The sequence below is a fragment of the Symphodus melops genome, assembly GCF_947650265.1.
Source record: "Symphodus melops genome assembly, chromosome: 6".
NCBI classification, from domain to species: Eukaryota; Metazoa; Chordata; class Actinopteri; order Labriformes; family Labridae; genus Symphodus; species Symphodus melops.
In genome coordinates, this window is record NC_136696.1 from 3,760,423 (window position 1) to 3,781,681 (window position 21,259).

At 42.5% G+C, this 21,259-nt stretch overlaps 1 protein-coding gene across 1 annotated transcript in view; it reads left to right on the forward strand.

Annotated features, from left to right (window-relative positions):
• Window positions 1–21,259, forward strand: part of cdh13 (cadherin 13, H-cadherin (heart)) — a 340,521-nt gene that overhangs the window by 302,154 nt on the left and 17,108 nt on the right. The window contains exons 12-13 of the mRNA XM_079346024.1: window positions 1,433–1,575; window positions 20,324–20,557. Of these exons, the coding sequence (XP_079202150.1) occupies window positions 1,433–1,575; window positions 20,324–20,557 (377 nt within the window). The remainder of the gene's footprint in view (window positions 1–1,432; window positions 1,576–20,323; window positions 20,558–21,259) is intronic.

Sequence of the window (21,259 nt, forward strand, 5' to 3'; positions counted from 1 at the left end):
CACACACACCTGTAAATATGACGCTTGATCCAAAGGCACCTGGGCAGGTTAAAGATTTTAAAGACCTCTCCTCCGAAAGACTTCTTCACTTCTAAACTGTCTGCTGGACCGAGCTAGGAGTGTAAGCCTCAGGCCCCAGAGGCCTTAGGATCAAGCTTCAAATATACAATGACCTGGTGGACACACACACACACACACACACCTGTGAATAGTCTTTAGCAATCGTTACACACATAAACACAGTATCCTCATACATCTTGATTCCCTTGTTTCAGATTGTACAACCTAATCTGACAGTGCATTGTTCACAGCTCACCTTATTTCAGTCAGGTTTTTTAAGAGTAACACTGTCGATTCATCTGTAGCTCAAAAAGCAACGCAGAGGCCAAAATATGTTTTCAGACATATTGTTCTTGAAGGAGTCTCACCTCGGCTCTTTGGTTCATTTGCTGCAGTTGGTTTTCAAGGTAAGTGAAAGAGCTGCTTCTCTTTCACTGGTCGTGTTCTGTCTCACTGCAGTCTGTCTGACTGTGTGCGGGAAAAAAGCCACTTTTGTACAGTGCTATGGAAAGCACGACATTATAATCGAACTAAACACAAGAAAAGGACAACGTGATTTATTATTAGAAATGCAACAACATAGTCAGAACACGGTTTAACACGCCCCTCGGCTTTTAGGTCACGGTTTAAGGCCATTTTTACAGAAACAGCAGGGACGAAGAAACACAGTCTTTTTATTCTGCAACTCTATTTCACTTTAAGTAACGGCGGTAACATTAGTAACCTGCCTGCTGCAGTCTATAAACTTAGCCAAAGTATTTCCATTCGAGAAGGCAACAGGCAGAGTCCGTTTCATGTTCAACATTTTCTCTTTCTTGTCGTCATGCTCAACACTGAAACCAAAATGTCCCCACAGCAATGGTTTGAAAGACGGCGACGTTTCTTCCTCACTCTCCTCACCGCTCATCATGTTAAAGTCATGTGCACAGTCTGACATCAGTGTTGTCAGTTTTCCTAAGCTTCAACACATGGTTTATTGGATATTAACTCAGTAAGAGGGATTCCTTCTCCCAGCACATGGACTGACAGGCACACTCTTAGAGAGACAATTTAAGAAAGAGATTAAAATGCATGAACACGAAACCGAAGAGCTTGTTGAACCGCGGCTGCCAAACTGAAGTCCACTATTATATTGAGAATTGTTGCATCTCTACTTTTTATTTGTAACTACTTTATAATTAAGATGCAGCTGGGTATTTGGTATACTAATCTGTATGTGTGTGTGAAAACTTTAGGGTATTTTTCTGCAGAGTTTGCTTCTACCTAAAGATAGGAGCAAAATAAACATCCAACTTTTCTGCAAGAGAAAGTGTGAATGTTCTGGTACGTGTATGACACAAACTTCTTACCTGCTTTATCGACCCTCTCTCAGGTATGCTGTTCTGCGAGACCCAGCAGGCTGGTTGAGTGTGAACCCTGTCAGAGGAACTGTCAACACGTCGGCCTCGCTGGACCGCGAGTCTCCCTATGTCCATGACAACAAATACACAGCTGTCTTCATCGCCACAGACAACGGTACGTGTCAGATACCTCACTGTACATGACATGATATCATTTCACTTTTCAGATCACACATTGCAAACAGCACATGAAGCCTTCAGTTCAGTAAATGCTCCTTTTCTCCTTTTCTTAAACAGAGAAGTTTTTTTTAAATCTATTAAAACTTAATTAGTTTACAAAACCTGAAACTAATTTTTTTTTTTTTTTTTTTTTTAAAGCACAAAGTCGGCATATCAAATGTTGCATCTGAGCAATGTCATAGTGTTTGGTAACCTGTGCCCATGTTTACTTACACATATCACAGATGTTGGGACAGTAGCAACACAAGAATAAAAAAAAAAGTATTGAATGCTTAAAGAAAAAACCCTGATGGACCAACCAGCAGGTGTTGAGATGAGTACACATTTGAAAGCCAGCATCCATTAGGCAATGTGGTGGCAGCAGCTCAGTCTTAACTTGGATTTGGAACCGGAGGGTTGCCAGTTTAAGTCCCGAGGCGGACCTTATGATGGAGGTTGGTCTGGTAGCTGGAGAGGTGGTCGGGCTCTTTCAGAGAACTGCAGGGAGGCCTCTTGTGCGCTCGTAGCAGTTTATGGAAGGCTCACTCTGACATCTCTCCTCTAATGCATGTCCACTGCTCCTGTGTGTGCGTGTTTGGCTTCCTATGTTTGTACTGGAAGCAGATAAGGCCTTGCTCATTTCAGCGAGACAATGCCAAACCATCTGACCCTGGTACTATTGGTCTCTTCAACAGCGTCAGACAACCTTGTGCTTCCCCTCTGATGTACGCTGATTTGGATGGAAGTGTCTGCTCAGTGAATTGTACAGTCCTGGCCCCCTTGATGTGTGTGTTTAAGTGTTGACTGTGTATGTGTGTATCTCAGTGCTCCTTGTGTGCATCAGACCCTGAACTCTTATACAACTAAAATGAATGAAGCCAGAGTGGGCCAACATCACATTTTAAAAAATGACAGAAACTGGTCTCCTTTGTGTCTGTCGCGCTCAGTGTTGTGAAACGTGTTGCTGGCATCACATTCAAAATAAACGTTTCATTTTCCCCAGTTTCTCAGTTGCAGCATTTGGTATTTTGCCTTTGTGTAATTTACAACCTAAGCTTTGTTGTTTTGAAAACCATCACATTTGGTTTTTTATTACACAGTGTCTCAGCTGTTTTGGAAATGAGTCATAAAATTTAAGTTTCAGGAAATTGCTTCCAGCGTCCCAATCGGAGTCAGACTTAATTTACTACTCGTAAAATGAAACCACAAGAGCCAAACATTATTTCTTAATAAACTATTTCAGGGGGTTCTACTTTATTTGTCATAGATTTTATTTTTTGAGCCAAATACGTTTTCTCTGTTTACTGATGTAATCTTTGTGCAAGTATCTTTTATAATAAAGTCATCCGTTTCTTGGAGTGATGACTGTTGGTGCCCTTTCCCGGCACCAAAAATGAAATCGTACAAAAATGTTCTTCCTCTGAACACACAAAGGACTGTCTGTTATTTTCACCTGCCCACATTGAAACTGTCATTATCCTTGGTGACAATAGGGTGGCCTTAATTGGCGTTGCTTTCTGTCTGACCATATGGTCACTGGTTGGCAGTGTCAGTGGAGCTGCTGCTCTGAGACTTTCTGAGGCTCAGATGAAAGTGTCCCGATCCCTAACGTATCTCTCCTTTTGCTCTCTCCTTTTCCCTTTGTGTGCCTTTCCGTCTCTTTGTCCCTTTGTCCCCCTTCTCTCTCTGTCTCTCTCTTCACATCAATCTATCTGCTCTCCTGTGCTCAGGGAGATTCTGACAGATCCATTAGAGGAACTGAGAGATTCTATTAGTAGGCAGCAGAATAGCACTGTTGTGCTGGGAAATTTGGCAGCCTCAGAAAGATGAGCACTGAAAGAGAAGTAATGATGGGGCAGGAGGGGAAGCTGGGGAAAGTGGAAGGGTCAGGGGAAGAAGAGAGAGGAGGGGACATGAGAGTAGATAACAGGGGAAAGATACAGAGCAGGGGAAGTGAGTGGGGAAAGGTGGAGGCGATGAGACATGATCATGCAATGTGCAAGGCAGGATGTAAGATTAAAAAGTGGGCCAGGACTAAAATTCACTGGACAGATGATACTGTTTGCATCACGTGTTTTTTACTTCAAGAAATTATCTTACACTTTGCAAAAAACATCTTGGTTTTTTACAATGTTATGGTGACTGACTGACCGGTGCAGGAGCACACACCGGCTCTGTGTGTGCGTATTGAAATGAATCATTTTGCAGTTGTTTGGAGGAAATTTGGTGTCTTTCACTGCATATTGGACTCAGTGCAAAAAAAATGAGTCTAATTCACAAATTCTGCTGTGGACTGCCATCCACAGTTAGAGTTGAGAAATGACTGAGAGTTGGTGGCCGCTGCGCTGCAGTATTAATAAGACTCTTCAGTCAACAGGACGACGATTCCCCTCGTGTGTAATGTGAAAATAAAAGATCTATGAATAACCTTTTACAAAAAAGGAAACATTAACATAACTTTTGTTTATATACCTGATGTTAAATCAGTCACAGGCTGGCGGTGGAGTGGTAACCCATGGCAACCACGCCAGTGTTGTCTTCCTTGCTGATTCTGTTTGTTAGGCTTTGTTTTTAAACTGTATACACGTTTCCCCTCCACTCCTCGTTCATTATCTTGAAACAGACAAACTTGTCTTCTGTCTGCATGAGAGCTCATCTCTGCTCAGAGTAAATGTGCAGAGAGCCTCTCGCTACAGAAACAGACACATTCAATCTCTTTAATGTAGCTTCAAACTGTGCAAACATGAAAGTGATATATATCTTACTGCCTTTCTCTTTTTTATTGTCTTTGTTATAGACTGTCATAGAATTACATCTTACTCAAACATTAAGCTACTCTTGTTGTTTCCAAGTTTTGTTAAGCCTTCATCACGATTAACTGGCTGACCGCACAAGTCGACATCCATCGTGAAGTCAGCAGGATAAAGGAGGAGTTGTGTTCAAAGTGTTGGGTGGGTGAAAGGAAAACGACGCTCTCAGCCTCTCATGACAAAACTGACATTAAACTATTGAGCCAAACTATACAGTTGAAATTGTTCAGCATGTATGAGGTCAGATCGATTAGATGGAGTTGTGTTAATGCAGCTCCATGTCCACTTTTAATATAAGCAAGAACTATACAAATTCCTGGCCCCGGACCGTTCCACTGTACTGATGCTGGCATGTGCTCACTGCGTGTAGACGTGTTTGAAATGTGAACAGAGTACTGATATTTGCTCAGCTGCTGCCTTGTATCTGTCGCTGCACGCTCTGTCATTGACAAGACAAATGTGTTCCTTCCCCACAGCGACCTGCACAATGATTGGATGACAACCCACCTATGTAGACAACCAGCAGAATATCGATTGACCCTCACGTCTTCATCTTTATCTTTATTTAAAGACCTTCGATGAATATCTACCTACCCTACACGAGGGAGGAGGATTGGTGAGAGTTACAGTTTGTCGCTCACAGAGAGCGAGGAGGTCAAAGGAGAACGTATATGAGATATCAGATAAAAAATAAATAAAAAATCTACTCTTAGATGTGGGAAAAATTGACTAAAAGATGGTAAGGGGGAAAAGAAAGAAAATCAACACAGGATTTTTTTTCTTGCTGAATATTCCTCCGAGGAAAAAAAAGGCTGCCAATAAACCTTAACTGATGACATGGGCCCCCATTGTAATCGGTGGTCCCATGGCTAGCTAAAGCTGATTTGACCTTCTGTGCTAGTCTGAAATGGGAAGTATCCTCCTGGTGAATGGTTTGCACGGTTGGCTACAGATTGATTGCGGATCCTGGTTAACAGCGTGAGGGCCGGTCAGCTGGAGCATCCCTCCAGGCAGCAACATGCAGATGGTGAACGATAGACTGAAGCTTCTACAGGGAAGAGGGAAAGTTTGAAGAAGAGAGGAAAAGTTGAAAGTCATGATGGACAAGAAGTAAGTACAGCAAAGAGGAGAACAAAGGTTCAACCGGGTGGAGGTGATGATGACGTTGAAGTCAATGTCAGATGTCATCTCAGCCAGAGAACCTGCAGCACCGAGTCTGGAGTTTGACGGTTCCACTCTGTTGCCATGGCAATCAAGTGCACTTGCAGGAGCAGCAGACTGAGCCATTTGTCTCTCCATGAGGTGTGAAGTTGTAGACTGGGATGACTTTGTGATTGTCACGCAGGTGCACACTCATGCGTGACTGTAAATCTGTTTATTTGCACAGGCGGATGCTCACACTCATCCCTGCATCTGTATGTGTGCACATCATCTCCTCTCACCATCGTGTGCTTCTATTTCTGAGTTAATGATTGAAAAGCCACAACCTGGCAGGCCAGCGGAGTGGTGCGATATTGTTTGAAGAGATATTGTTCAAACCTGAGCAGAGGGCTTGATGGGCTGTTTATATAAAGTCTCAGCAGTAGCTTCTGTTTTTGCACGCCAACAAATTCTCTTCTGCTCTCTGATTCCCCGTCGGGACGCCAGCTGTTCTCACTTCTTACCCCCTTCTCTTCCCTTCACATTAGTTTGGGTATTCTGTGTCGGCAGATGTGTGTTTGTGTGTGGGTGGATTGAAGTTGTGAGTTCATCCTGGGTTTTAATGTCTTTGTCCTGGTGCATGCAGTGCCTCTCTTTCCTGCCCTTGCGTATCCACTAACTGTTGTGTGTTGCGGTTCAATGTTTTTTTCCTGTTCCTCATTTAAATGTTAAACCGCCTCCTGGTGGGAGCCATTTGTCATTGGGAGGCGCGAATACATTATCAAAGCCCCAGTCATCTGAACAAGCCAGCACGCACAAACTCTCTCGAACACACACACACACACACACACAAACACACACACACACACACACACACACACACACACACACACACGCAATCTTCAGGCTGCTACCTCTGAACCTCCTATTAAAATCTTAAGTTATGCACGAAAGAACAGAGCAGCGTTTGCTTTGAGCATGTGGACTTACTGAGGAGAGACCGTCGCTTAGCCTCAGAACTGAGGTTTTGTGTGTGTGTGTGTGTGTGTGTCACAATGAGAGACACCGTCCTCACAGGCAGAGAGAGCTGTGTTAATTACAGGAGTGTAACATGTTACATTCACACACTCCCGGCAGTCAAACAGTCAGATCAACTCCCCTCTGGTTTCAAAAGCAGGAGCGTAAGGAGAGAGGGGACGCTGAATTTTAATGGGTCACAAAACAAATCTCTTCGGTGCTCACACGGAAGCTAAATTAAACAGCACTCTGTGTGTGTGTGTGTATGTGTGTGTGTGTGTGTGTGTGTGTGTATCTGTCCATCTCTTTATGACAGCTCTGCATAATAGGTTCATCATCTCTTCTCTCAGACGACACAGAAGACTGACAGTCCTATCTGGCTGTCAGCAACAGAGATACTCTCTGTAGATGTGTGTGTAGGTGTGCAGGTACACCTTAGTGTGTCCCTACATGTGTCCGTCTATGTGTGCTCTGTGCTGCCTCATTGCCATACTAAGTGCAGGGAACCGGTGTGCTGCTCATTTCTGTAATGGGCTGAGTAATGTTTGAGTCCCTGTTCCAAACCAGCCCAGTTACAAAGGTTCCACTGCTAAGTGTCTGTCACGTGACCGGCACACAGTGAGGCCGCCTGGCTGGAGAAATGCAGATAGATGGACTCATGTTGTGTTTTTGGTCAGCCATGATCAGAACCTCCTAAAGCCTGATGAGGCGGTGTTTCAGCCCAGAGCGCTGACATCGTTAGGCCTGTGATAGTACAGAAGAGAATTCATTGAATCAGTGGTTCTCTCCATTTGAACATGACGGTGTTTACGCATTGATGAGTCTTTCAGCTCTTCATCTCCGGCTTCAAAATGAATAATGAAAATCCACTAAAGCCTGTTTCAGTTATTTATGAATCAAAGTTTGATTAATAGGGGATTTGGGACTAAGCTGTGAGCAGATAGAGGCACAGTGAATGCCAGAAATCAGCCATGACTGCCCTCTATAACTTTCCAAAGAATCCATTATAGCAGAGCCAAAGGGAGCAACAGCTGAAGATCAGACTGTGTCTAATTGATTGTAAATATAGTAACAAGAAGCTCAGTGTCAGAGAGGCAAAAATAGACGTGGATGCTGATGAGACAAGCTGAAGTTACAAACAACCTGGCGCCCGGTCAAATTAGCAGACGATATGGATAACACGAACCAAAAGAAAAAGAGTCACCAGTGAAATTAGAAAACTCAGTGAGATTAAAGCAGAATACAAAAAAAATGCTTCCTCATTCAACAGTATGAGGGAATCTTTCTTTCAGTAGAAGTCGTGCTCGGGTGTTTGGAAGGTGTTCGACGATGTAGAGAGCCAAGCCAAACACTTGCCGTGATGTTCTCTCATGAACATTAATCATGTCTCCCACTGTGATTTGAAAAGCCTAATTTGCATGAAGCCTGATGGTATGGACTCAGTGCACACGAACAATTTGCCTAAACTGTGCATCATCCCTGCTTCACCGGTCACTTGAGTGATATAATTGATTCATCATGATATTCTGACTTGGATTTCGGAGTCTTTCAATCAAATGAGCACCCCGCCAGGTTTATTTTTCCGCATGTATGTTTTCTTAATGGATGTTATGACATAATGAGCGCGAGAAGCTTTTAAAAATGGGCACACTCTCGGAGAGCCATCAGCACCTGCAGGGCCGAGGACAGCTCCATGTTTCTGTTTGACACATGCAGGAGTTTAGGGAGGAGCTGGTGTCAAAACAAAAACACTGTATCAGCTCACAGATTACTGCCGCTCCTTTTAATCAGCCATACTGTAAAGATAGCTGCCATCAGGTGATGTTTTAGTCTGGTATTTTTTGCCCTTAGTTTGACCTTGGATAGCAGTCAGGGAGCGCTGCGCTCAAGTAGAGAATGTTTCAACTTCTGCGCGGTGTGCAAGAACGGAAAGCGTGACCAAGCACTGCGCTCAACTCGGCGGCGAGGAGATATGCTCTTTGCGCGTAGCAACACAATAGACAATAAATGGGCCTGACAGCAGTGCACAGAACCCACCAGGTCCTATCTGAAAGACCCATAAGTCAGACTTAGGCGCACACCCAGCTGGCTCACTCTGCAGTCTTACTCTTCACAGTGCTGCAGACAAAATCGGGATCTGAAATGGCAACCTCACACGCTCCTGCAAAATGTCCTTTTTTTCACAATTGCATTTATATTACAAGGATTAGTGATAAATGCTGAATCAGTCTGGACATACCTGAAGTACCTTAAAGAGCTGTGATGTATTTTACAGAGGTTAAACAAACATTAGGAAGGTGAGAGGAACAGAACTGGCCTGGATGAATTCTTGAAGGGTTCCCTTGTCCTGCTGTTGTGTTGAGGTCGCGTCTCCTCCATGTATACATCACTCTCTTGTCAGTGTCTTAATGGACACAGCCACAGAGGCAAGCGGGTTAACTTATGGACTGAAATGTCTTCCTGCCCAGCCAATCAATTGTGACCCTGTGCAGCAGCAGGCCGGGGTGACGCCGATGTGAGGTTATGGTGCAGGGTAGGGAATCAAGGCATCTGACCCAGGGTAATAGCAGTGTAATGGGATACGCTCGAGAAACCCAGAAGATCGCAGCTCAAAGCTGTCTCGCTGTCTGTCACGTCCTGTCTTCATTAACCTCATATAAACACTGTCCTTCCCACGTTTGCACTTAAGCACCACCTCTGTCTCCCTCTCCTATTCCGATCTGACTGCCTCCGTCTTTCATCCCAAGACTTGTCGCAGACCCTCTTGGGGAAGTCGCCCCATTCTAAACATGCTCTCGTTGTATCAGTGATAAAGTAATACCTTTGTTTAGCTCTGGCAGGGAAAAAAATGTCTTTCTCTGTTGTTTCTTGTTATCCACCCCTGCCTCTTGTGTGTCCTTGGAATACTAATTCATCCTTAGATCAGAAGTTATTTTAGTTCCTCTTGGCACATTTCAAACAAACACACCTCTTACCTATTCATCGAGAAAGCTGCTTCCTGAAAGCACTGTAGCCACGATCCTGAAGCAAAGCGAGTAACACTCAATATGATTACAATTAAAAAAGTGTCCTCCGCCTCCTCACCCAGCATCAGTTTCCATCAGGACTTTCTACGACAGCCTTCTAGGTGGAAACATGACGAGCTTCGGGTGTAGTTTTAATGATGGGGAATGAGATGAGTGGGAAACAAAGATGGAGAGGATAGAAGATGAATGAAGTCAACGGATGGATTCATGTAAACATAGCCGAGGGAAGATTTTTTTTTTTTTTCAGTTTGTCTCTAAAGTATGTCATTAGACCAGCATAAAATAAAAAAAAACATGTCAGGGGCTTGGTTCCTGATGAGCTGAAGGCACCATCTGTGTTTTAGGCAGATTTTGGTGTCTGGTGTATGTGGGGCACTAATTATACCGCCTCACAGATGTAAGTTGCTTCAAAGGCCACCTCAATCAACACCTTTCCTGTCAAAATCTTCACTTACCTCTTAATATATCTGTGATATTTCTGCCTTGCTGTGCTTGTGCAAGCTCAGCCCACAGGGATTGTGCAGAACTTTCAACAACTTTGGTTAACTCGAGGAAATAATTTCTGACACTGAGACACATTTTTAGGAAAGCTCAGACTCAAAGGCTAAAATAACCAAGGGACTCGAGGTATGCATGTTAGGTCATAAATGAGTTCAATGAGGCAAAGATTGAATTCTATGTTATAAAGATTTGTGCAAACATGCACACGAAACAAAGGTAAAACCTTCACCACTTCTCTTGATCTCTATGTGGACACATATCCTGATTGTAAAGTTACTCAACATTTGTGTATTTGCACCTAGCGAGCTTCTCATTGCTTTAATTCGGCAAACAGAGATTAACTTGTTCATTCTGACTGAAATGTCCCAACAACTATTGGATGTATTGTTCTGAAATTTGGTTTACACATCTGACTTCCCTATTAAGTTCAAATAAAAGTTGTATAAGATTTAAATAAAGACACATTTTTGGACTTTGAAAACACTGAAACCCCACAGTGGAACATTTTTAAAAGTATCCACACAAAGGTTTGGACATGTCATGTTTTACCAATCCGTTAAGTCATCTCTTCTTTAAACAATATTTGTTTTAAGTATTTCAGAAACAAATTAGACGTTGTTGTTGTTGTTGTTGTTGTTGTTGTTGTTTATGTCGTTTTAAAAGTGGAATGTTCCACCATTTTCACTTTTAGGATGACAGCTGTTCAACAGTTCAGGGTCGACTTTGACACGTACAGTAAGTACTGCAGGCATACTTATCAGCCGTCCACAATGCAGATTAGCGTTCTTTTGCTCAAGTAAGAAATGCACTTTCTGAAAGAAGAAGAATTTGTCTATTTGGCAGCATGTGTTGGTGCTGTACATAAATGGTTCAGCATCAACAGTGCCTAAACAAATATGCAGGTTATTCATGCAATGTGAACTAACAGAAGCCATCATAGATGCTGGCTTTTGGATTTCACTTGTTAACTTTTGTACTCTTTTGCCTACTAAAAGTGCTTCTACACCACACGTCGCATTACCCATTGTACGATATACCACATGTACCCATTCACACACTGAGAACAAAGGTTGTTAGGCTAAGACCAGTGTAACTAGCTGTATGCACATTCATCGGGAGCAGTGTGAGCATCTTGGGGTTAAGTGCATGAGCTGCAGGAGCTGGGATTAAACCCCAGACCTTCTGGATGAGAGACGACTTATTCCACCAACTGAACCTCTCCTCTCTAGCAAACAGAGAAACACCTATTATCAGATAGTGTAAAGGACAAAGCTGTTTGAGTAACATCTACAATAGTTTTTTGTCCTCAGTATTACACTGGGCTGATGTGAAAAACAACATGACTTTGAAAATAAAGCTACTGTAATCGTCTGCTCTTTCCCTGAAGGTCAAAGTGTCGTCTCTGAGACAGTGTGAAGGTGAGCGGGGAACAGGTGCCTCCACATGGCCTTTGACCTTTTTTAAACATGTAGTGCTTTACATCAAACAGCAAACATAACAAACCACTATATCATTAAAATAAAATGAGCCGATGTGGAAAAAGAGTTTTTTGGCCCAGTGGGCCTCTTGATAGCAGTTTTGCTTTGTATAAGTTCAGTTTCACAAACGTACCAATTAAAGTGGTTTCGCTTCGATAAGCAAACTTTTCCTTTTCTTTTCCTTCCAACACCTTATCGCCGTAAAGATCCTGCAGCAGAGAGTTTACTTTCTACGGACAAAAAACCCCCCAGCAATTTCCCAAGGAATGCAATGTAAGTGTTTAATTAGTAAAGAAAAAGCTTGCCGTATGAGCCTCCTTTTAGCTGTATCAATACCTCCTCCTCCCATCACTTGGAATGAAAACCAGAAACTGATAACCCAAACTCTATTCTCAAAGTAATTTGCCAGAGTAGCAGCGATGCACCTGTCCCCAGCACCACGTCGCTCCCTGAGGTCATCTCTCTTAATGACTTGTGCCTATTGTAATTGGCTCTGGCTGGTTTCATTTACAGTTCTGATCAGCCAATCAGATTAGCAGGGTGTTATGCGATAGTGTTTGCAGAAGCCCCGAGGAGTTTGATGAGTGATGGGACAGGATAAAGTGGGTTATCTAAAGGGAGTTTTAACAAGGTCTGGGACTTCTACAGTGGCAGGACGGATAGAGGGAAACTGAAAAATACAAAATGAGATAGAGTACTGCACCCTGGAGCTTCACTGTGCATGCACAGATGGTAGGAGGAGCTACTTTTTCATGAAAAGAAAAGAGCAAAGGGAAGACTGATTTTAAATGTTAAACACTCACTTCATGACTGAGATTCTCAATTATTTGGTATCCATATGTTTCAGGAATGTGTGGTGGCGATTCTAGAGTCTGTGTGTCACCACCAGGTGAAAATCAATTGGGAAGCCCTGGAACTATCTCCATTAGGTCTGCCAGCATCCCCACGCTCACTCCTCTCCCCTTAGTACAGCCCTTAGGGTGATGTCCGACTGAAATTGCAAAATGTGGACATTTTGGGCCAATGCTTTGGAATAAGTTTGTCCTTGCAGATCTACTGGTCAGGGGCCTCGAGCAGGTTCCTGCCTTGCCTGTTGACAAGCAGCGCCTCTGAGAATTTACTTAACCTACTGTACATTAATCTACCTCGGTTTTTGTTGTTCCTGATTGGTCGACGGGCTCATAAGGACTTTACTCCCTTTGTACTGAAATGTAAAGAGGCTCATCTGATATAAGACGTTTGAATTATCGAGTTTCATCAAGTGAAAGTCTGATTAAGTCTCAAAGAATTAAAAGCTTAAGAGCAAGGTCTCTGGTGTATGACTTTTAAAAACACATGCAGATCCCGAAGGGCTTTGAATGTTTTCTTAGTGCAAGCTGTTTGCTTTTGTTTTAAGATTAAAGTTGTGATAATTAAATACAGAACATTTTCAAATGAACCTTTTTCTTCCCTTATGATACAAATGACAAACTACAGAAAGTCAGTGGAGTCTTCTAAATAGCAAGTGTGTCTCATTTATTAATGTCACACAAGAGGGAGTGATGTACTGAATAAGTGCGCCGCTGTGATTCACTTATAGGCGTAAGGTCGATGGACTTTTGATGATCACAGCAGTGCTGGTATCCCATGTAACATCTCGACTTCGAGTAAGATCACATTTTGATTCTAAAGTCCTGCTTCCAATGTATAGAGAAAAAAAACAGACAAACCACAAAAACTCCACCATTTCAAACATCTTAACTTAATTTGTCAATGTAGTTTATGCACATGTATTTGAAGTTTGACGTGTCCTGTAGCAAGTTAAACTAGAGTCTGTTTTATGATTCAGAGGCGTCAGATCGATTAATCAGGACAAACTCGGTCTGCTGTTTTGTCGCTGTATTCAGACTCCTGGCGGAGTGATACATATTGTGAAAAGTACCTGTGAGGCTGTACTCTATTTCAGCACTCATAGAATCCCTCTTGTCCAATCATGATGCTACAGTATACAACATGCTGTAGTTTTATCTTTTGCCCAGAAAGTAAAATCCATGTTTTACATGTGTCAGTGGAGCAGGTGGCCTGGTGGTTAGTGGGCACATCCCATGTCGAGGCTGTGGTACTCCAATCTGACGGCCCATGTTTGATTCTGGCCTGTGGCTCCTTTCCTGCATGTCAGCATACAGTGTAAACCCGAGCCTCGCTAGTTCTGGTGCAGCTGTCGAGGTCGCTCAGCCCAGGAGCAGCAAGTAGTAACTTAAGGCTGAGGGCGGGAAAAGGTGGTGATGCAAACAGGAAATCCTCTGCAGAACCTCTTAATTTAGTTTTGCCTGAGCGATCTACTCAGGCCACCAAGGCTGGACGTTTCATTGGCTGGGTGCTTCAAAGGATGTGTCATCATCTGAGTGTGAGAAACCTACTCTCTAAGATTAACTGTACATGTGTTACTTTCTGTACTTTAGATGAGGGTTATGCTGTTTTGATAAAAAGTATGGGTTTGTCTTATTTTACTGGAACACACTGAAAAGTGTCGGTGGAGGTTTTTAGGAAAACTTTGGAGCATTATTTATTCATACAGTATCTAAAACTACTCCTCTATAAAGTTCATTTCTTCCTTCTCTCTTCTCCCGTTTTCATTCAAGATTTTCTCCCTCATTTATCTTCTCTCATTCACCTCTGCTATCCAGCTTTGTTCCACCTGTGAATTAGTCTTCCTGCCTGTTTAGCTGCTGCGTGATGGATTGTGACATTTTCCAATGAGCCATTGCTCATACGCGAGCACTGCTTCTGGCCTCCTCTCCTCCCTGCTTGCTATTATTTCATTTTCTTCCTCCTCTTCTTTTATGTGCAGGGGAAAATAATCATAGTTATTATGATGCGGAATATTTTAGCCGAGGGCATCATCACTGGTTGTTTGTACCTGAGCTGCCCTGGTATTTAATGGTTATTCTAATGAGAAAAAAGAAATGTAGCACAACAACAATAGTCTTGTCTCTGCTTCGTCCTTTGATACAGACTCTTAGGGGACTTTTTTTTCTCTAACCTTTAAGTTCTCTGGTGGCCTGAGCTCTTACCGAACTTATTTCACACTGTTCAAATGTATGACTCTTTCAAAAAATGAAAATGCAACTGGCTAGACTTATTCCCTCTTCATGCATGTGTTCCCTGCTCTCACCTCCTCTCGTAACACTTCACTGTTACAGTACAATTTACCCAAGAGGAAAGCCCAAGCCCAAGCAGGTCCTGAGTTTTATTCTCACCTAACCGTGCAGAGGTGAACATTTGTACTTTACACACCGCTGCTAGTCACAACCCTGACTATTCAACAGTGAAGAGAAAGAGCCAGCCAACAGAGAGGAAAAATACAGCGATAACAACGGAACCCGACAGTCAGACAGGAGTGAGCATTAGCCTAAAGCTAAATCGTTGGGAGCAAAAGAGTGTTTGGGGGGTAGATCGAGTGATATAAGGAGAAAGCGGGAGAGGGAGCAAAAGAAAGCTCAGTTTGTAGCTTGCAGCTGTGGATTAGACCTGATGGCTCCAGGAGTCAATCAGCCTGCTTGCTCCTCTCATCTCTGGGCAGCCTGGAGAATAACAGGGCTATGGAACTGCCAGCCGGGGGCATGTAGAGGTGTCAGCAGTGGTGGGTCGTGAAGGTGATGGAGCAGGAGGGCCGGAACAGAAGGAAGAGGCTGGAGGTGATGGATATAGCCTTTGACTTATGTCTTTGCTGCATGCATTTATACGCTCCACAATATTTGGAAAATATTGATAATGTGTCTAAAAATGACAACAGTACAAAAAATATGTCTGTTGAAGGGGTTTATTATCATTTAGAGTGAATTAATTTGATAAGCTCTACAGGTTAGAAATCCCTACTCTCTCTCTCTCTGTCTCTCTCTCTCCCAATTTTCTGCTCAATCAACTGTCCTATCAAATCAAGGTCAAATGTGAAACATCAATAAAAAGCATCCAAAGAAACAAGCTCATTGGATTTTATCAAGGGGACTCTCTCAAACCTGTCCCTCCGTGTTTGTCCTTTACTTTCCATTTCACTCCATCCACCAGGTGCACGGTCGTCTGTTAGCATCGGCACATCCAGCATGTTAGACTGCTGATATTAGCATGAGCATGCTTGCACAGATTTACCCGTATCAATTTAAGAAGTGCCAATAAATATTCTGCCTGCTGAATGAATGACTCCTGCCTGTCTGCAACATTTTGGATTGGAATAACTCCTTTAGAGGGCTTTGTCGTAACAGAGTTTTAGACACACAGCTCTGAGTTTTAATCACACTCTTGAGGAAGTTAATATGAGCAAAGACCTCTGACAGTGTTATTCTCAGTGTATCTAAATACTGTAGCTGTTATACACAACTTGTTCCCATCGACATGTCTATGATTGCTGACAATCTGTAATTGGAACATATCAATTTACGATAAACACAGCTAAATAATTGAATAAGTTACTCTTACTACAAAACAGAGTAACTGAAGAAAGACACTTCATCACTGCAAAGGAAGAGTTGACAAAGAAAAAATGTTTTCCTCATTTACATCGTGTTCTATCTTCGCTCCGTGTTCTCACGGCTCAGAGTATTCCACTAATATAAGTCCTGAGAGACGCAAAGACGGACATTAAAAGCTCTTTTCATCAGATGGGAAGTCTCTGCTTCATGCAAGGCACACGTTCGACACCAACGCCAATCGAGCAAGACAATTCAAACTGATTTGATCCGCCTTAAAGTCATCGTCTTTTTTTTTTTTTTTTTGGCATCAAAGAAAACTCCCACCATGTTCCTTCTGTCTTAAATACTTCCTACTTGACTGTCTGTGTTCTCTTGTAGGGTTGCAGAATGAATGATCTCTAAATTGGCTGTCTCTTATGGAAACTTGCACTGTGTTTAATCAGAAACCTTTGTGACAGGCCGGTGTGAAGTAAAGGCCAGCAGACAAGCTCCACTGATGCTGAGGCGAGGCTGATGATGACAGGGCCATGATGCAATGGCGATAAGGAGGTGTGGGAGAAGAGAGGAGCAGAGAAATGGAGTGATTAGGTGCAGGGAGTATTCATTTAGGAAGACAAACAGCTTCATTTAAAGCTAGCCAAGCACAGAGACCCACTCTCCCTCTGCAAATGGGTTGAAATTTGCATCTTTTAGCTGACGGGGGATGTGAGCCCTATCCTCACTCTCTTGGTCTCACTTCTGGAGAGATAATAGATTATCTAGGGTCTCGCCTGAAGAGCTACTGTCTCTGATTTGCTTTTTAGCACATTTTCTGTAAGCCTTTGCCGGAGTAATTCCTCTCTGCTCTTGATCTGCAGTTGATACTGTCACAGTTTTTACTTCTCTACAGGGCTGTTTGCTGTTTTGCTTCACTCCCTAAATGAAAAGCAGAGAAAAGTAATCGAGTGCAGAGATAGCACTCATCATTCCCCGATAATGACACAGAACAATATGCCAAACCCACTCCCGTAGAATTAAATTCCTCCCCTTTTTTTAACATCTCAGTGTGCTGAGAATGAAATTACAGTTTGTAGTTTATCAAATGGATCACTATGGTTATCTATGAAGCTCTCACGAGTTTCCATCAGGCAGGGCAAAACAGAACAATCTTTACTTTCAGGTGAATTCAGCACTCTCCGTTTTCTGCTTGCCATCGTTCATTTCTGATGTGTCTTGTGTTGGAAGGGAATCTTTTGTTTGCTTCATCCATCTGGTGTTTTCAGAGGAGGTTAAAGATCTGATGTAAGTGTATTTGCTCCCTGTTATAACTACTTCTTACGTTCGGGCAAAGTAAAAGCATTCCAGCTTTGGTAATTGACCCGGAGCATGTGGGTTGGTGTTGATGCAGAGAGTTAGAGTAGCCAGTTGTGTGTGTGAGTGTTTGTGTGTGTGTGTGTGTGTGTGTGTGTGTGTGTGTGTGTGTGGGATGTGTAAAAGGTTGGATTCCTGCCATTATCTCAGATACCCTGCACCTACACATGCCTTTAAGGGTTCCACATACACTTGACATAGGGGTGCGTTCAGGCTTTTACACAGATAGTAAATATTTAGAACTTGGATCCTTGCCTCCCTCACCCTGCCAAAGGGATTTAGCTGCCTGGGCAACAATTTATAGTGCCTCTGTTTCAGGGTTACTATGTGAATAAAAAGCCCCCTCAAGGAGATGAGAAATTTTCCATCCGATTTATTTTCAGGTGTCTTTGACATTTCATTTAAGACATATTTTTCAAGAAAAGCAGTCCAGTGAATGTGCAGAGGGAGGGCTCTCAGTGCCCTGGAAAAAGAGAAATGTGTGTCAGTGAATGCAACATGTGTGAATGAATGTTTAGATTGCATCTATAAAAATACACCAGCACAGAAAACAGCTCTTCCTCTGCAAATAGGCTTTGCATCTTTTTGCTGTCGGAGGATCCGAGCCCTACCTTCGCTCTGTTTGTCTCAACTCCACGGTGATTATTTAGGGACTCGCATGAACCGCTACTGTCTCTTCTGATTAACTACTGAGCACATTTTCTCTCTGCCTTCACTGAGGTAATTCCTCTTCATTCTCAATCTGCAGTTGATATTGAAACAGAAGGATGACCTTACACCAGTCTTCATTTCAATTCAGTGTAAACAAACACTTTGAAATGATTTTCACTTTTGAAGTACGACTTCTGAACAGTGGTGTCAGTTCCACAGATTTCACTGATATCCGCTGACCGTGCCCTTGATGTGATGGTTCGACATCTGCTAATCAAAGACTTGAAGTTCAAGTTTTGTAATCAGAGCAGTCCTTACGTAATGTATAATCTGTGTGTGCAGCGTTCAATCAGAGCGCTGTTAGCTCTCACGCTAGACAATGATTTTCAAAATAAAACACAAACATTCTAACTGTGGACTGGTATGACAGTATGTGTGGTTTTCCATTTCATATTATTTACACAAGTGTTTTGTCACCTTCTCACAGCAGTCATACCGATTACCACTTTTTTTTTTTTTTTTCAATCACTGTCTATTAGTTTGTGCATATTTTGTTGGCTGGACAAGCATGTTTCTCACATCACTTGTTTTTACAGAAAGGACAGACTTGTGGGAAGGACAAAATGATGCTGTGGTTAACTGGAGTGTGTCCTGCTATAATGATGATGCAGAGAGTGGACAGACATTTCATAACATGTACTAATAAAGCCTTCTGTTTAAGTCTACTGTGCAGTTCTTATATAGTTAATTGTTCTTGCATAAAACTGAAGAGGAACATCAGGATTCACGATCAACTTTTATAACACGTCAACACTTTGGTCCGTTATCAAGAGGACACCTCTCACTTTGTCTGATTCTGCATCACAGTGTGTGATCATTTGTTGTGAAAGGTAAATAAGGCTCTGTGTTAGTTTGCAGATGAAGAATCCTATAATCCTATATTTAAAAAATAAATAACACGTTAAGGTCTCTAATCACTGGTGTTAGCACGTTTTACATTAACAGCCCTATCTTTTATAAAATACAAAGGGTTTGAAGAGGTAATTCTGACACTTATCTTTGTAAACTTCACATATTTACTGATAAATACTAAAGCTTGAATTTATTGATATCTGATTTTAAAATATTCCAGACTCTGACCAAACCTGTCAGTAGAAGAAACTGTTATAATGCATGTCAAATTAAGAGCCTGTCCTCCACCAAAAAACGACTCCACTGGTCGTTTGTGCAAGTGTTAAATTACAACCCATATTTACGTTTTAGAGTCAAGCCACCTCTAGTGGACGTATAAATAACCTCGACCCGGTGAATGTGTGTTTGTCATCGAATGACATTTGACCCCTAACCCTAGTCCAAGTCCATCCTAGCTAACTTAATAGTTAATTAGCACTTACCTTGTTAAGCCTATCAAGCAGGGTGACGATTTACTGGCATTTCTCCGCTCGCTGGTAGGGGCGCTATTTTAGGAAACGCTTCTATGGGTCGTATTACGTGGCAGACGACCTCTATGGTCGTGTAGGTTGGAGGACTTGTTGCAAATTAACTAAAGAAATCATTTTGCTTTTCACTCTCTGTCTTTTTAATTGCAGCAAGACTTCAGCCTGCACAGCTTTGTTAATCACTACTCTAAACATCTCACAGTTTAATTCCATCACCACATGATATTTATTGCTCATATCTCTTGACTTGCCCCCCGTCTCTCTGTCCTTAAATGGTCTATAAATGTGTTTTTTTTCTACCTTTAAGAGGTGAAGAAGAGCCGGTTTTCCAATTACAGATCTTGTCTTTGGGTGTTAATTGCTAACTGACCTCTGAAGCTTTTGTGAATGCAGCGTGGATTGTTTAATAACCTCTAATCACAGCGAAAGAAAGAAGTAAAAGAGAAAAGCCTTCAATAAGGTGTAATCTCGTACAAACTAGCAGCTGTGTTCCCAGGCTAAATGCTGTGATTCATGCTCCTCCGACATGCTCACGACACACGTTTTGTGTTGTGTGGGTTAAAGCAGGTCAGCTGCGGGGAGACTCGTGGATCTTGTTCAGTTTGTTGCTGTTTTTGTTGGATCTTGCTTTGTTCTTCGCTGACACGTGGAAGACATGAGGGAATGAAAAAGATTTAAAGGAGAATCAAAGTGAGAATAATGACGAGTGAACGCACCATCGTGTTCTGCACACATGTTGCTTTATTGCCCTGATCATTTCTGTTCTCCACACAGTGACGACAACATTACCCTCTGCAGAGGGATCTTCATTAACTCTTTTGTCTTTCCCTCCGTGTGTTTACAGGCTTTCCTCCAGCCACAGGAACTGGCACATTGATCATTTACCTGGAGGACTTCAACGACAATGCTCCGTACGTGGTGCCATCAGAAGCTCGAGTGTGCGAAGACACCCATGACATGAATGTGGCCATTGTTGGGGGGCGGGACAAGGACCTCCAGCCCAACGCTGCACCCTTTAAGATAGAGCTGGGAAAACAGCCTGGCCTTGATAAAACATGGAGGGTCACCAGGGTCAACTGTGAGTAGTTTTTTTTTCTTTTTCTAACAATATTTGTATGCTCTTGAAAGAAACCCAACAGTTGTTGAAGCAATAATGGAATTTAATAACCAAGACTGCCAAGACTTTCAGGAATCAATACGCCCTTGATATAAGAGGCTGAAATACTCATTTGTTCACCAACAATAAAACCTGAGTAGACCCCACAACAAAATATGTTTCATTGTAGAGGGGATTTTTTTTCTCCCGTTATTATTCCCTCGCTACTTTTCGTTGCACCAAGAGATTTGATCCCATTTACAGAGACTTTCCAAAAGGCTCCCAGAGGAACAGAGGAATAGAACATAGAGAACAGAAGACAAGGCTACCAGACCAAAACAAAACGTTAGGCTGTAGGTCATCCTGAGTACACCTTAACTCATCATGTTATTATGACTGTCGAGCTATTATGTGCACCACTCACATGCCAAAAAGTCAAATCATGAACGAAGAAAGGAGGGAGGAGTACAAATACAAAACAAATCTACACAAGACATTGATTCATGGTTTCATCACAGTGTGTGTGTGTGTGTGTGTGTGTGTGCATGTGCGTGTGTGTGTTTGAGTGACAGAGCAGAGCTCAAACCTGCCCAGAGGTATTAGCTGTGACTGACAGCAGGAAAGGGAGGTACAGACACTCCTCAATCACCACAGCTGGAAGAGACAGATAGGGCCAGCAGAGAA